We start from the raw sequence: 16,517 nt of genomic DNA, 5'->3' as shown, positions 1-16,517 counted from the left end.
ATGGTTACCAACTGCCTTCGATTTCACAAATATATTATCAGAGCAGTGTCATGAACTTCAACAATCCACGAACTTACCGATGGAAAGATATTCGCGTTCCTCTCGAAGCTTTCTTTTTGCTTGCATGCAGATGTACGGCCTCCCGTCAATACTAAACTAAACCAGATAACAACGAGGTTGCCAGATAACCGGCTTCGGTTGTCTGGTTTCGTTTCGCATTTCCGGGCGTGGGTGGACGCGCCCGGAAATACGAAACCGCGCAACTACCAGATTTCGACAGAAGGGAAGTTAATGCAGCGTAATGAGTATGCTGCTTTTTATAAACCTTAGAATAGCTCAAAATTTAGTTTGCAACGTTAAATTATCACTGTTTATCTTGCTGAGAGTTTTCAGTCTTCGTGATTACCATTGCGACTGTCGTCCTTCAGCTGGCAACATTGGCTTCTTTCTCTCGTGTTCTGTCGCTCTCTTTCGCGTTCTTTCACTCGGGACCCAGGATGTCGGCGCGCGGGATTTGCCACTCCTCCTCACCCACCTTTACCCCCCTGGTATTTTGTCCCTTGTCCGTTCCCCAGTCTCGGGTTTACAACTATGCTCAGCGTTTTTCAGTCTGTCTTCTCACGTGACACGACCCGCCGGCAACCTCCTTGCCCGCCGGAGTAACTCGGATTCATTTGGGCAAGATTTGGAACACAGCCTATGTGTCCTCAATAGATCACCTGGCATCAATTTCCCCACTAAATTTAGTGTGGAAATTGATGTGACCACACATTCTGTCCCAGGTCTTTGTAGCGCTTTCTGGGCGGCACCATTTTGTTCGACAGCAGCGCCCTCTCCATACATCCGGGAAATTCAGCGGGTTCGGCGGGGTAAAACGAGAGTGAGGGCACGCGCCCGACTCCGCTAGCAGACGACAAACCGGGAGGTTGCCATTCTCCATCTTTTATTTATTTATTTATTCAGATACCTACAGCGCCATGGGGCATTACAGTAGGGGGGGAGAAGTTGGAAATGAAGAACACGAATAGTTATACAAAAGTTAAAAGAGCAATATTCACAAGCCAGAAATCTTTCAGTATCACAACAAAGTGCAGGCTACATAAAAAATAAAAAATGCAGTCTACTAAACACTCCGAACGTTACTCAACTACTAACTAGACACTACGAGGTTAGTGTTGAATAAAACATATCGTTAGGAACAATGTTGACCACCGAGGCTGGCAAACCGTTCCAATCCCGTATTGTTTTAGGAAAAAAAGAGTTCATATAGACGTCACTTTTACAGCGGAATTCCTTGACCTTATACACATGATCTTTTCGTTGCGATATGTAATCTGGCGGGTGAAGGTAGGCATTTCTATCTATCCCAGTCCTACAGTGAAATATGTTATTAAAAAATTTTAGTCTAAGGTTCTTCCTTCTAAAGCTTAACTCCTTCCATCCTAGGCTCTGTTTCGCACGAGACATACTAAGTCGCCTGTCGTAATCTTTGGTCTGTACCGGCGGGCTGTACGGAACATCGAACTCTCGCTCGTGGCTGCCGTTGTGAAGTGGTTCGCGTTTTTAGAATACTTATGGCTACTCCAAAATCAGCCTAGAGCTCTCTGTTGTTCTATTTCGGTAAATGATCAACTAGCATATCTTGTTTTCCGTTACTTAAATAGCAGTTTAGTCAGCCGGCAGTACTACTCTCAACTACTGGATGTATTGTGGCAGGAGAGCACGTTTTTATTTATTATTTCAGACTTCCACTCATGGTCGCTAAAGGTCTGCACCAGTACGAATTTTGTATAGTAAAAGGGTACAGCAACCGGATTTACTTTTCGCCGGAGAGACCGGCCAATCTGACACAGTTTTTCCCTTCTTTTTTTTTTTTTTTTTTTATTTGCACGCAGGTAACAGCACAATTGGACCCTGTTAGTTGTTTTTATCTAGCATAGTATTACACGATAACTGGCATACAAAAATCTGCGTATCTGCGCTTGAAATTTCCAAAATGACGCGATTTTAAACAGAGTTTGTACGCCAGCCGGATGCTAGGTACAGCCCATTCGGCGGAGCAGACGACGTGCGGGTGAGAGGGGGAGGACATTTTTTTCTCTTTTTACCCTCTCTGCTATGACCCTAATGGAACGGTCTATAGTTTTTGTATATCGAAAACCAGGTCCGAATTATATAAAGACATATTTAAGGCTCTAAGCAGGTAGGTTTTCGCATCACCGAACACTCATTATCGGTCCAAATGTAGGCCTAGTGATCCGAACCAAAGGCCAAAGTTTTAGAACTAGCCGTTATTCAAAAGTTATAACCGATTAAATTTTCAAGGGGAAAATGGTGGCCGTTGTACCTGAATGGGTGCCAGTTACCGAAGGCGGGCCCCCATCTTCACAAAATAAAATACAAGAATTGGTAGACATTTATAGTTCCAACAAAGATGGTCAGCGCGAAGCGCAAACAAGAAAAGCCATGGATGAATTCAGAAATCAGATGCTCAATAAATAAAAATAAACGTGTTTTTGCACGATATTGAAAAAAAAAAAAAAAAAAGTAACGATTCGCCTATCTTGGGCCAGCTGCAAAATCGCCACGGAAGGATGTAAAATGTAAAATCGCAACGAAAGGATGTGACTGGTGTCCCCTCTCTTCTGGTTGATGACAATCTTGTGACAGGTGATAGCGTCAAAGCAGCTGCTTTTAATAAACACTTCAAGTCTGTGTTTTCAACTTTCGCAGCTTCATCACTACCGCAGACGGTTGATAAAGTTAGCGGTAAAATGAAAAAACTCGCGTTCGATCACAATGGCATAAGAAAATTACTAGGCAATATAAAACTAGGAAAAGCACCTTGGCCGGATGGAATTCCAAATATCGTATTGAAATCTTGCGCCGATATTATGGCATCATACTTATTAATATTATTTATGAAGTCGCTAGAGAGTGGGCGTCTACGTACCTGATGATTGGAAGTTTGGTAATGTATTGGGACCATCCCAATACACAACGGTAAAAAACAAATGTTGAAAACTATAGGCCAATTTCTCTAACGAGTGAATGTTGCAAGATTCATTTAAATATGAACTATTTCTTTTCCTCACTTCAACACGGTTCCCGCACATGGTTATCATGTAACACATGAGCTCCTAGAATTTTGTCGCGACCTTGCTTGTGCATTTGATAGATGCTGCCAAACTGATTGTATTTTTCTAGATTTCAGGAAAGCTTTTGACGTTTCACTCGCTCTTGCTTCATAAATTACATAGCCTAAACATTGATGTAAAAGTTTTGCAATGGATAGCAAATTATCTTAAAGCTACGAAACAGCGTGTCATCATGAATGAATTTCATTCATCATATGTAGATGTAATGTCAGGTGTACCACAAGGCTCTGTTTCAGGTTCCCTCCTTTTTTCTAATTTTCATTAATGATATGACGTACACGGAATTTCATCGAATATAAGGTTGTATGCTGACGATTGCGTTTTATACAGAGAAGTGACCGATGATAGCGACGTCCAAGCCCTACAGGGTGATTTAGATAAGATCACAGAGTGATGTGTGCCCACGTTCGATTCACTAGAAAACGTAAAATTGTCTCTGCCGTTTTTAAACTAAATAATCTTCCTTTGCAACTTAGCACTGAGGCAGTATATCTCGGGGTACGCCTAACCGCTGATTTAAGATGGAATGATCATGTGAAGTTATTATGTCCTAAGGCCAGCGGCATGCTCCATTTTTTTGCGTCGCAATTTAAGAAAAGTGTCGGCTCACTTGAAAGAAACCCTCTGCTTTTATTACGTCCTCCCAATCCTGGACTATGCTTGTATTCTTTGGGACCCACACACGCAAACATGTATAAATCAAATCGAAAGAATTCAGAATCAGGCCGCAAGGTATGTGCTAACATAGCCTCCTCTATTATGGTGCTAAATAACTATAATTTTCATGATAGCGTCTCTCAATTAAAGCTCCAACTCGGATGGAAATTTTTACCACTAAGACGAAAGTGCCTCCGTCTCAAGTTTATGTAGCATCGGTAGCATCGGTAGCATCGGTATATATAAATCGAGATACCTATTGGAACCAATTATTACGTTCCTCTTAAAACTAGTAATAAAAAAAAAAAAAAAAAAAAAAAAAGATCCGGGAATTTTGCCCGTACGGACTGACGTTCTAATATTTTTTTTTCTTTTTCCGCGGACAGTTTTAATGACTGGAACGTGCTGGCCGACTCGCTGGTAGAGCTTCCTAATGTACAATCATTTCTTCATGAAATTATGTTATTGTAGTCGGTTCGATGATTTTTTGTGTGACTTCTGCATGCTGTTTGTTGTTCTTGTTCTGCTGTAGGTTTGCTTTTGTAAATTCCTTTCGTCCCCCCTATCGTAATGCTCACCGGGCAATGTAGGTACCAAATAAATAAATAAATAAATAATTGGAATTTTCAGAAAATCGTAACTTTCGACACAACGGTTAGTCAACTTTTTCATCTGGTTCGAAAGGCTAGGGCTACATTTGGGCGGAAAATGAGCGTTCAGTGATGTTTAATTTATATTTGTTAATAAAAAAAAAAACTATCTTAATTGTTTTTTTTTTTTTTTTGGGGGGGGGGGGGGGGGGGGGCAGCACGACACCCTGTACATTTCAGAATCACATCACTTTCATCTTGTATATAATGCTTCACCGTACCGCAGAAAAGGCTACAAGCGCGAGCTCCTTGCTCTAGGGCACATCTCGCGCTTCTAGCCTTCTCTGTGGTACAACATAAGGTGAAACGGAGCGGCACCGCGAGCCTCCATGTTACGGGCTCTTGCCTTCCTGCGGTGCCTCGGCTCTCCTGAGCCAAGAAGTGTGTAACAATCGCACGACAAAAGAGCAGAAAAAAATAAATTAAAAAATGCGGTCGTGTATAGCCACGTGACCATGAGTGCACGAGCTTCCGTGCTCGTGTTCCAGTTTCAAGCAGTTTTTTTTTTTTTTTTTTTTCACGTGATTTTAAAATATTAAAGGGGTCATGAAACGATTTTCCTACTTCTTCCTCCTTAGCTTTAATCCTCAACTCAAATGCGAATTGTGAAATCACGTGGTCGTGACTTTAGTCGTGACATTCCTTCGGCACCGGTGCGATGACTCCTAGCTTCCACCGTGCTTTTTATGCACGCCATAGAACTTGTCATTCCCCAGTGACGATAAGTTCCGTCTGGGCACTCATTGGCCACGAACGCGATCCAAATATTCGTCGACGGATTGATTGTTGACGAGCGCATATCCGAGTGACGCAGTTCTCGTGTCCAATGCGTGAGCTGGGCTCTGCTGACGTCAGTTTGGTTTTGTAAGAAGGTACAAATACAGTCCGCTATATTTTCAAATGTTCGTACCGAAAAGCTGGCTTTGGACTTTCTAGCCTCTTTCTTTTGACCAACTAAACGATATGCGATTAGTAAAGGACATTTTGCGCCCGCATCCGGTTGTTTCCGAACGCTTAGGTGCTCTAATGTAGCGCTACATGCGCTACATTAGAGCACTGCACGGGCCGGAATCTCTAGGCCCGGCCCGAGCCCGACAGAACATTTAATTTCTAGGCCCGGCCCAACCCGGCCCGAAAGGGAAAGAATTGTTAGACAGAAGCTTGAGCCCGGGCCCAGCCCGACAATTTTTTTTTTTTTTATTAATATAAGCCTGAGTTTGGCCCGAGCCCGACATGTCACCAGGCTCGATCTAAAATGGACCGTAAAAATCGACGCCTGCACGTAGCAATATAAACTTTTCGTCAAAAGTGTAATTCACAGGTCGGTTTTTTCTTGGAAAATTATAAAGCGTAGCTCTCTTTTTGTAAAAAATAAGGCCAAGAAACTTGCCAGGGTCTACGACGGGCAGCAACGCAGACGACAGGGGTTCAGTAGCGGGGTGTGTTTGGCGTTCGTATTGATAGATGGCGCTACCTCCTTATCGCGACGGCTCACGACCACCGTGGGTAATTAAAATGATTATAATCTTTTTTAAATGCACCTTCGGTTAAAAAATAAATGCGAAAAATAAAAGCAAAACGCGTCTGCATAACGGCGGCGCTTTTGCTGCCAACGGATTTCGTCTGCGTGTCGTCTGCTATCTTTCGCTGGTCGGCGGCTCCTTCAGACGCTGCTCCTGGCTGCTCCCGACGCCATCTATCAATACGAACGCCAAACACACCCCGCTATTGGACTTGGTCGTTTGGGTAGCCGCCCGCCGTAGACCCTGGCAAGTTTCTTGGCCCTATTTTTTTACTAAAACAGAACTATGCTTTGTAATTTTACAAGAAAAAACCGACCTGTGAAATACACCTTTGACGAAAAGTTTAGATGACTACGTGCAGACGTCGATTTTTACGGCCCATTTTAGATCGAGCCTGGTGACTTGAACCAGTACCCTATATATCTGAGCACGAAAAAGTTTCCAGGCTTTATTTTAACCTAACAACTTTCTAAGCAAAAAGCGAACATATTTGATTGAAGTTTCTTTTAAACTTAATTGGACCAAGTTTTTTTGACAGGATAAACTGACACGATAAAATAGACGATGTATTTTCGGGAATAGGGACGAAACATGCACATAAATGATTTTGAGAGAAAAAAAAAAGTGGACAATATTTTATTTACTGTATGCATTTCTTGAAGAGATATTGGACTTTTCTTTCCTTGCTACATGTTTTTGTGAAGAACAATCACAATAACGCATAAAAGTATCTATAGCAGTTAGCTGATCTTTGGGGGGCATAGTAAGGCCCCCTGCACAAAGTGGAAAGTGAAGCTAACGTTTTTTTTTTATTGTTTATTATTTTTTTTTTTTCCCCTTTGAAAAGCAGGAAAAAAAGACATTCATGTTGTACCCTGCGACTTAGGTGCCCTCGTTTTCTTGATGAATTTTAACGTTTCCTTTTATCCACGTGAAAACTTTCCAAATGCAAGACGTCTTGTTTTTTGTCTTTTTTAACGGCGCCGTAGTGATTATTTTGCTTGCTTGTTTTAATTGAACCTTAGACGATCAATGAGCACAGTTTTTGTCATCAACGATTTAGAATTCGCGGCACACAACTACCTAGCCACGGCCCGGCTGGCCCGGGCCGACGCGACCCGAAAAATTTTTGTTCAAGCCCGGGCCCGAGAAAATGCGTGCTACCCGGCCCGAGCCCGGCCCGCGGGCCGGGTCGGGTTTCGGGCTGGCCCGGGCCCGTGCAGTGACCTACGCTAGATATGCAGTCGATTGAAGATAGATTAGCGTACACTTGGAAATGCACACGTCTGAAAAGCGCCCTCTCGACGTCTCGACTGTCACGCGAGTGTGATCGCATCCCACAGAATCAGAGTCGGCACCTCCTCTCTGTGGTACAAATATAACCAAGGACTGGTCGTAGGTGTCGCGAACCGGCCGAGGTTCGAGTTCGACCAGGTTCGACTTTTTCGACCTTTAGTGGAAATTTCGACGAACCTTGTATTGAGGTTCGACTCGTGTGCGCATGCGCGACAGGCTGGCCAGTTGGCTTCGGATTGGATGTTGATGGCTAAGGGATGAATTAAGGGCACCACTGATTGGTTATTTCAGTTAATACAGTACAAAACAAAATATGTTAACTTCTTTACTGATTAGATTAGTTTTTTTTAATTGCAACTGTTCATAAAGTAAAATAACCCTTTGCATAAAAGAAATTCTCCAAACCTAGACATGCTTGTATACACTGTCTACAAAGTCGAACCGGTCGATTCTGATGAAAAGTTCGAAGGTTCGAACCCCGAAAGTTCGACCTAAAAATCCGGTTCGACAAAAGTTCGCGACACCCCTATCGTAGCAGGCCTCTTTTTTCCCCGCCTTAAAATTCTGCACATGCGGAATTCAAAGAGGGAGGGGAGAATCAAGACGCACAGTGATCCGGAGCCCCCCTTTGTATCCCACCACTGACATAATACCAAAAGTGCTAACGCCCCTACATGGTGTTGGTTGTGTTGTCGGTGTTGGCCTTCTGGCTGAAACCGAAACTCGACACAGTCTGTCATCCGTTGCGTCATTTCCGCTCCAAGGGAGCTCGTTTGTTAAGGCCTGGTGCCTGGTGGCCTGGTTGTAGAAGTTGTAGTAGTTGTGTAGTTTTACCTGTTTTATAGCCCTATGACTGTTGCGCTTCACCTCTACCACTGTACCTATATGCCTATACCTTATCCTACGCTTATCCTAGGCCAGCTGTGATAACAGTCGAGTGGTCGGGTCGTCAGGTAGTCTTCCGTTCGAAGCCCATTCGCCTGTCTGTCGTTATCTGAAGCGCCCTCGGTTGTTAGTTGCAAGCTGATTTCGGGGCCTATTAAATGAACCACGTCCAGGCTGTTAGGCATTTCTGTAGTTCTGATTGAGGTGGACTCATTCTCCAATCATGACCCCAATGCTATCGGAAATCGTTGTTGGCACCATCGATAGGCACCGGGAAAAGCTCAACCGTGTCAGCCAAACAATTTGGAAGAATCCGGAGCTCTACTATCGGGAAGTGAAGGCTCACGATTATCTCTCCCAAGCTCTCGAGGATGAAGGATTTCAGGTGCAGCGCAACTATCACCTCAACACTGCCTTCAGGGCCGAATTCTCAAACGGAGCGGGTACGTTGTCTTTCCTCACTTTGGCGGAATCAGTGGTCCTAAGTTTTGCTAGTGGATCGCCGTCACTGAGGCGAAGCACTCCGAAGGAGCCCAGTTTGGTGTAACCGTGATTTTACCGTGTGCAACACAGGTGGTCCCGTGATTTGCGTCATATGCGAATACGATGCGCTGCCTGTAATTGGCCATGCGTGCGGGCACAACTTAATAGCTGAAGCGGGATTTGCCGCTGGAGTTGCCGTCAAAGAAGCGTTGCGGTCCGATCCGAAGCTCTTGGGAAAGGTACCACTACCACCATGACAGTGCACGGCTTACCTGGCCGTCATTGCCCTTTTTTCATGTCCTTGTTGACCTCCTTCACTGTGATTCTTGCTGTTTTCCTCTCTCCTCATTAACCCTGTCTTTCAAAAGTATTAAGTGGGTTAACTATCGATACTGCTCTCAGAACTGTCAAGTAAACACTAAACGCATCATTGTGCTCTCAAAGACCGGGTAACGCAAGGTGCTTTAATAAGTTGTCGAATATTTCAGATTATAGTCCTTGGAACCCCAGCTGAAGAAAGTGGGGGTGGAAAAGTAGACCTGATCAAGGCAGGTGCATTTGAGGACATAGATGTGGCAATGATGGTTCACCCAAGCAGAAGCAATGAACTTGTTCCATTGTTCATTGGAGTTGGCCACGTGAGTCACCAAGTCATCCTTTCCACGATTTTAATGAACTTTCAAGGCCAACTCAAACGCATGGAGCTTTTGCAGCATTAATTTCTTCAGTGTACACATGTCACCTCTGCTGTTTGGCTTGCAAGCCGAAATTGCCCCCAGTTGCCCAGCCTGCACTGCACAGGTAATTTTTTTTTGCTGATAGTTGACAGTCGAGTACTACGGAAAAGCAGCCCACTCCTCCGGTGCTCCCTGGGAAGGCACCAATGCTCTGGACGCTGCAGTCACGTGCTACAATGGCCTGTCCTACTTGCGCCAACACATCAAGCCAAACTGCAGAGTGGGAGGTTTGAATATTTACTTTGACTAGTACTACATTCAACCTTATAATGTGCCTCATGAAACTTGCCAGTCTGTTCAGCATTGGTAGCTGTCTTCTGTGCAAAGCATAATCATATTGCTTTTTTACTAGGTAAGATCCATTCATTTACACTGGGATACACAGCAGTCTCTTGCAGCAAGATCATTTTAAGAATCTATCCGTGAGAAAATGGGGTCCATTCCCAGTTGCAGATACCACGCATCTCTATGTATTTGTGTGCTTTATGGGTCATCATTTTGTTATTTAACAATTCTAAGAATAGCTTATAAAATGTTGCAGATTGTGGCAAGTTCTGAAACTTTGGCATCTGGTCCCAACTGCTAACACTATATTTGTGCACAAAGACTGCACATTTGGCAATTTATAGTTTATTTTGCAATGAGAAAAGCATGGTTTCTTTTCCTCCCAAACACATACCCAGCAAAGTGAGGTATAGGCATGCATGCTGCAGGGTGGCACTCGGGCGGTCGAACAACGTTTTAGCGAACGCCGACTTTTCATTGAAAGACACTTTAGCGAATGGTCGGCCTCTCCAAAGTGACATTTTCGGGTGGGCCTCGTGGGTCAACATTTTTGTAATGAGCCACCGCTTCGCAGCGCTGTGCGCTGCGAACCCATCCCCCGTGCGCGTGAACGCACCACAGTGGGTGGGTTAATGCCTGCCCACATTATTCGCTAAACCGTCGGTTACTCAAATGGCGCTGTACGCTAAAACGTATTCGCTCGTGATATGGACCCCATGCTGCAGGAGATGTAGTTCCCTTGCAGCATGATGAACCATTGTGAAATGGACAGCAAGCTTTAGGAATTGTATCACGGACATCTCATTGCCAAACTAAAACCCGAGACAGAGACCAAAAAAATTAAAACACAGCATCTCAATTTGCCTTGGCTCATCTCATTGCCCTTGGATGTCCTACGGATGTTATATTCCCCCGAAATTGCCATCTCTTTGGCTGTTCTCGACCGCATCACATACGTGCATGATGCCCACCGCAATTCTGACCTCCAATTCGTACAGGCACCCAATAATTTTCCTGATCTGTGTGATGGGGGAACAGAGGGGGGGTGCTGTAAAAACCCTAATTTTGCGCGATTCCCAACAGCCATAATTACGGATGGAGGAGCAGCTCCAAACATCATTCCGGAACATTCTGCCATGGACATTTTGTACCGGGCCCCTACTGTGGCCATCATGGAAGAGCTGCGCAAGAAGGTGATGTCGTGCGTCAGTGCGGGGGCTGAAGCAACAGGCTGTACGATGGCGATTACCCGGTCATTCAGCTTTAAGCCCGTGGTCACCAACTCCGTCCTGGCTGGGCTTTACAAGAAGCACGCCGAGCGACTTGGTGCGTCATGGCTAATGTGTATTCCTCAACAGCTGCTGAAACTTGTATTGGCAAACTTTTAACAAAACCTGAGTAATTTGATCAGTTCTCTTAAACCTTTCATCAAGATGCCATCTAGTAACACTGTACTTAATTAGTGCCATATGAAAAGTGTGAAGAATTCCGAATGCAGCTTCTTATTTTTGCAGTAAGATAAACTTCAGCTTTTTGCTAAAATCAAAACTAAAACTGGGCTACGTAGCAGGAGCTGGGTACCCGAGGACACAGATGTGTTCACAGTCACATCTGGGTCGCGAGCATGTGTGAGCCAGTTTTTGTGCTAAAATAGTTTAAATTAAAACTGGGCAAAGTAGCAAGTGCTGGGCACCTGTGGCCCAAATGAGCCTGTACTTGTGCAGGCTCATGACCTAGAACCACAGCTTTTGTGTGAAGTGCCCTGAACCCCGGTGTTAACAGGTGTCGTGTTTGACGATGGCAACCCGGAGGCAACGCTGTTTGTGGCCTCCTCGGACATGGGCAGTCTGTGCCACACGGTGCCCAGCATACACCCCATCTACCGGATCGCCTCGGCGGGGCCCAATCACACGCAAGAGTTTACAGACGCAGCTGGCCACCCTGGAGCACAGGAACCAACACTGGTAGCTGCCAAAGCCATGGCTCTGACATGTCTGGACCTGCTGCTTCAGCCAAAACAGCTTGTGCCTCAGGCTAAAGCAGCCTTTGCCGCTGACATGGAGCGCTCTCATAAAAGTTAGTGCCTGCTCTTAGCTTCGGTGCCCTAAAAATGGGACCCGATTCATTGTTTTGCTGCAATACTGGGCTTTCAATGGTTTTATGGTGCTGACGTTGTGTTTGCAGAGTTTAGACGGTGAGGGACACCACGATGGGAGCTCGACACAAAGAGGGGATAATATATGCAGCAACTATCTATATGCTACTTTTCAATCACATGCTTTTATGTTGGATTTGGCATGTCCCATTATCAAAAAAAAATGATGGAACTAATTTTGGGGGTTTAGACTATGAGTATTCATTGCATTTGGCGGGAGTTGATGGCCCGAGGGCACCACAGTATTTCGTGCCTTGGTAGACTTCCAGTAATATATTTATTTGTTCTTCCACAATGCATGCATGCATGCATAGAGATCAGTACAAACCTGTGTGCACATGCACCTGACAAGAACAAAACGCAAAACTTCTGTGTACGCTCGTGTTCTGACCCGTCAAGAGTGTTCAAAGGGTTTACTATGGTTAATTGAATGCCATTTCATCGAAGCACGTTTCAGAAAATGGGCATGTTTTATCGAAGCACGGTTTAGAGGAAGCAGTGCCCCAGTTTAGAGAAACGCCGTTTATCGAAAAGGGGACGCTTTTTAAAAAAAGGCTTTCCTACTTCTCGCTGTCTGCGGCGGCTCATCACAAAAATGTTAACTCGCCTGATTTACCCGTACAAGCCGCTTCGCGTCGGCCGAATTCGCTAAAAGGAGGCTCATCGCCATTTTCTTTAAACTGGGTTCTCTATAAAGGCATTCGATAAACCGGGGGTCGGTAAAACGCAAGCTTTTCTAAACCGCATGCCTCCGGTGTTCAACAACATGCTTTTTGATGCAGAGGCATCCAATAAAAAAGGAATGATTATGGTATACATGCATTTAGAGGTATGTAAAGAGAGAGAGTTTACCTTGATTTATAATTGCCAAGGGCATTTTGCTCGGCTCAAATCAACTATGCAAACCCCCTGTTGTTTTTTTTTAAACTAATGTTGCATCCACGCCACTGAGTAGCACACGTGCACTAGAAAGAGTGATGTCTGCTGTATGTCAGTTGGACAAGTTCCTTTCTAGGTTATTCCCAGTTGCGGAGTCCCATGAATTGTAATTGCAACATGACAATTAAACCTGTTTGTTGATCCACGAGTCTTGTTTACTATGTGGAAGAACTTACTTTGGGGAACTCTTGACAGATTTGATCCCTGCCCCGAGCAAATCTTAACAGACCTGAAATGTGTCCCCAGGTTAGCATACGGCAAAGGGCGAACTGCTGATCTATTCTAGACAAACTGCACAAAAAGCCTCATCCTCTGCCCTCTTTTGAGGCAGAATTAAAATTGTATTGCCCCATTTCAAAAAGGTACAGCTGCAACGCAAGAAGATTAGCACAAGTCGCCAATAACCGCGGAGCGGCGAAATCGAGACGCGCCGTGGCAAAGCGGAGGGGGGAGGGGGGGGGGTCCTGGGTCCGGCAGAAAGCAGCCCATCCTAAAGCCCGCATTTCGAAAGCAATTTTATCTTAAAAGGTTAAAACAGCGCAAAAGAACGGACAGGGTAACGAAGGACAGACAGAGCGCTGACTCGCAACTAAATTTTTATTGAACTCAACGATGCAATATATACGCACAATTGAGAACAAAAAGAAGAAAATCAGCCTGAAAAACGCCCAAAAGCAAAAAAAAAAAAACGAAGCATCACCTCAAAAAAGATAAACCAAGCTAATCAAGGGGCCAGAAAATCAATCTCCTTCCTAGATAATGCAACAGAAGTCCTGCTGACACACATGACTCCCAATCTATTTCTAGAGCCTCCAAAATTTCTCGTCCTTCGCCAATTTTATCCCTCACTTTTCGGCCGAGGGATGCGGCAACTAGTTACCTGCAGTACGGGGGAGCCTTCCTAGTGCTCTCCCTTTCTCTGCCTGGCGTTGCCTTCGCCTGCACTGCACGCAACTAATGACATAAAGTAACACGTCAACCATTTTTTTTTGTGCAGACGTTGCGAACGGCGGCATTTGATTTGGTTCAAAGCTGCTTTATCGAAAACTGCCCTCTTTTGGCAGCTCCGCAATCTCTGCACAATGGCAGCCAAATAGCAACGTCAGTGCACGCTTTATGCGTTTGGTTGGATTAGAAAGGCAAAAAACAGTGATAAAGGTTACAACTACTACTAAGCGTTGTGAATATGGGGGGGGGGGGGGGGGGGCAATAGTGGATGCGCACCGGGCGTGTTGGTCACCGGCTCAGATACGGTCAAAGGTTATGAGCGCAATGACGTTGCCATTTTGACGCTATTCGATTGGCTCGTCGGCTCCTAGCCGCTCGCAACGCCTGCAAATACAAAAGGTGTAAAAAAAAAAAAGTTCGCTTATATCTTACAAATAAACTAGGCATCGCCGAACGCTTATTCTTTGCCCTAAGGTTTGAAAATCTAAATGAGAAAATGGAGGCCGACGGAGTTTTCGAATACACCGCCAGAAACCGAAAACGGGCAAAAATTGGCTCGTTCGCCACTGAACTTTTCAAAAAAATCTGATCATCTACACAACTTTTGAATAAAGTATCGAATACATATGGTTGTGACCTCTAGCGCAGTCTTTGGGCTGAAAATGACGCTCGGGGATGCTTAGTTTATTTTTGGGGAAAAAAAAAAAAAGTCACAAAAGAAAATTTTCTTTTGGGACACCCTGTACGCTGTCAAAGGTCTAGGCACCTATCGAAGAGCTGGCCAGTCTACCAGTTGAAGCACATAGCCATGCCAGGCTATTCACCACCAAGAGACAGAAGTAGGATGGACTTTTTATTAGCAACAGCAAAATAGAGAAACCAGTAATACACCAGGAAGATGGTCCAGGCCTTACCTAAGGAAACATAAACGACAAGTAAATACGAAACATTCTCGTCACAGGTGAACAGGAGCATGATTTAGCATCAGTAAAGACCAATCAGCAGTATCACTATGACTGGGGCGGTATGAACTCATCATTTAACAATGTGAAGGAAGAAAAAGACTACAACACACCTGTAATCCCAGCGACAGCACAGACCACCTAAAGGAAAAAACTGCATTAGAACGTCCACATTAACACGTCTAAACACTCCCTTAAATGAAAAATGTCAGCAAAGACCAATCCGCACGGATATAGGACTGGGGCGGTATGGAATCATCAGGCATGTGGACAGGAAGAGAGGAAGAATGGAAAAATTACCTGTGACCGTGAAGGCCAGGCGCAGCACCTGCAGGTAATAAAAAATTAACCTGACGAAAACCCAATTAAAGAAACTACAGTAGGCACAACCATCAGAGAGGGCAAGTAATTTCACCAGTTAAGGTATGAGAAGACTTAATCATCCTTAGCTTAGAAAGGACAAACGACACTTCAAAATTTCTCACCATCTGTTTTCCACCCAGTCCGGAATGCTCCACACAAACCTAGAAAAAAAGACTGAGTATTAAAAAAAAAAAAAAAAAACCACAAGATAGCGAAATGCACGATAGATAATCAGTTGAACTGATACGTTTTGAATCACGTTTATCATACGAACGAGACTAATAATTCATCATTTGAAAGAAAGAAAAAAAAAAAGGGGGGCGGGAGCAACACAGGTAAACGCAGATACACATACCTCCGAGGGAAAAAAAAAAACTTCTACGAAGTGTGCACAGTAACTTGTTCCTTCCACTGTAACAAAAAAAAATTGCGATTAGTTGTGGACGTAAAACATATCGCCACGGTGACTAGCGTGTTCTTATCAGGTAAAGTTCTGTCCTCAAAAATTATAGGTCATATGCTTGTCATTGTATCATCACGATACGAGTACAGCTTGCAGCGAATCGTGACACTTACGGTGCGTATCGTATACTTGGTTTATGCACTGCAATCACGAGTCAACCTGAAAGAGGAACACGAGGTTAGGAACAAAGGAAAGCAATTTTCGGCGGAGCATGGGTAGAGAGCATCAGAGTTACTACAATCGTCAAGTAAATTCAGTGTGAGCTGAGTAAATAATTCATCCCTTGAAAAGCGCTGTAGACCTTGAGAGAGAAGCAACTTTACCAGCTTCATAACGACGGCTCCTGCAACTCCGACAAGCGTACATGTGGCCTGCTCCGGAGTGCCTGCAAGAGAGCGGAGACCATTAATGGCACAAAAAATTTTGCCAGTTTTCCCTCCGTAAATGAAATGCAGATCAGTGAAATGTAGTTGTCCCCACGTGCATACGTAGGACAGGGATAACAAAGCATCATGTCGGATCACGCAAGCCAGTCCCTTTTGAAAACGCTTACCTTATGCCCACGTGTGCTCCGCCAACACCCCAAGCCTCGGAAAGTGCCACCTGCAGGACCGAAAACACACAAAATTATCGTCAACTGTCCAACAAAAGCGATTTTCAAATACACTGTTGATTAATTTCAGAACGCGTACTATTCCTTCAAAATAATTAGGAACAGGTCTGTGCTAAATCATCATGTCCGTTACACCAACGCCACATTGAATGGCGATGTTGTACGCAAGCGGCAATGGTTAGCTACAAAATGCATAGCCATATTGCTTACAGTTTTAAAGAATGATGACAAATATTGGACATTTTTCCTCACCGTAGCAGACCCAGCTCGGATGGCAAGCGATTCGACGACCCACAGGCACAAGCTACGAAGGCACGGAAATATGGCCAAGATGGCGTCAGGTCTGCTATTTTATACCACGCTACTAGCGCTCTATTTGCCTGTTCGGCGTCGCCACAAT

The 16,517-nt window shown here is 44.5% G+C and overlaps 2 protein-coding genes across 2 annotated transcripts; one reads left to right on the top strand and one right to left on the bottom strand.

Moving 5' to 3' along the window:
- Positions 1-7,988: 7,988 nt before the first annotated feature.
- LOC8023332 (peptidase M20 domain-containing protein 2) lies at positions 7,989-12,911 on the top strand. The gene is made up of 6 exons (XM_002400394.5): positions 7,989-8,612; positions 8,743-8,891; positions 9,141-9,290; positions 9,475-9,616; positions 10,758-11,000; positions 11,457-12,911. The coding sequence occupies exons 1-6, from the start codon at positions 8,393-8,395 to the stop codon at positions 11,753-11,755; spliced, it is 1,203 nt and encodes a 400-aa protein (XP_002400438.2). The 5' UTR covers positions 7,989-8,392; the 3' UTR covers positions 11,756-12,911.
- Positions 12,912-14,556: 1,645 nt separating this feature from the next.
- LOC8023333 lies at positions 14,557-16,468 on the bottom strand (the record flags this gene model as incomplete). Its single annotated transcript, XM_042287269.1, has 6 exons — positions 14,557-15,006; positions 15,164-15,202; positions 15,397-15,452; positions 15,618-15,889; positions 16,058-16,107; positions 16,370-16,468. Coding segments are annotated over 3 exons (258 nt in total), but the record flags the coding sequence as incomplete, so codon positions are not given.
- Positions 16,469-16,517: the final 49 nt, after the last annotated feature.

The sequence above is a fragment of the Ixodes scapularis genome, unplaced genomic scaffold, assembly GCF_016920785.2.
Source record: "Ixodes scapularis isolate PalLabHiFi unplaced genomic scaffold, ASM1692078v2 PGA_scaffold9__187_contigs__length_104089568, whole genome shotgun sequence".
Lineage (NCBI taxonomy): Eukaryota > Metazoa > Arthropoda > Arachnida > Ixodida > Ixodidae > Ixodes > Ixodes scapularis.
This window is presented reverse-complemented; position numbering and strand designations above follow the sequence as displayed.

What these genes read in the sequence shown, in the direction of transcription:
- LOC8023332 (XM_002400394.5), top strand. Translation starts at nt 8,393, where the DNA reads ATGACCCCAATGCTATCGGAAATCGTTGTTGGCACCATCGATAGGCAC. An exon ending in TGTTCATTGGAGTTGGCCAC is followed by an intron (nt 9,291 to 9,474) that starts GTGAGTCACCAA and finishes TTTTGCTGATAG; the next exon opens with TTGACAGTCGAGTACTACGG. An exon ending in GCCAAACTGCAGAGTGGGAG is followed by an intron (nt 9,617 to 10,757) that starts GTTTGAATATTT and finishes GATTCCCAACAG; the next exon opens with CCATAATTACGGATGGAGGA.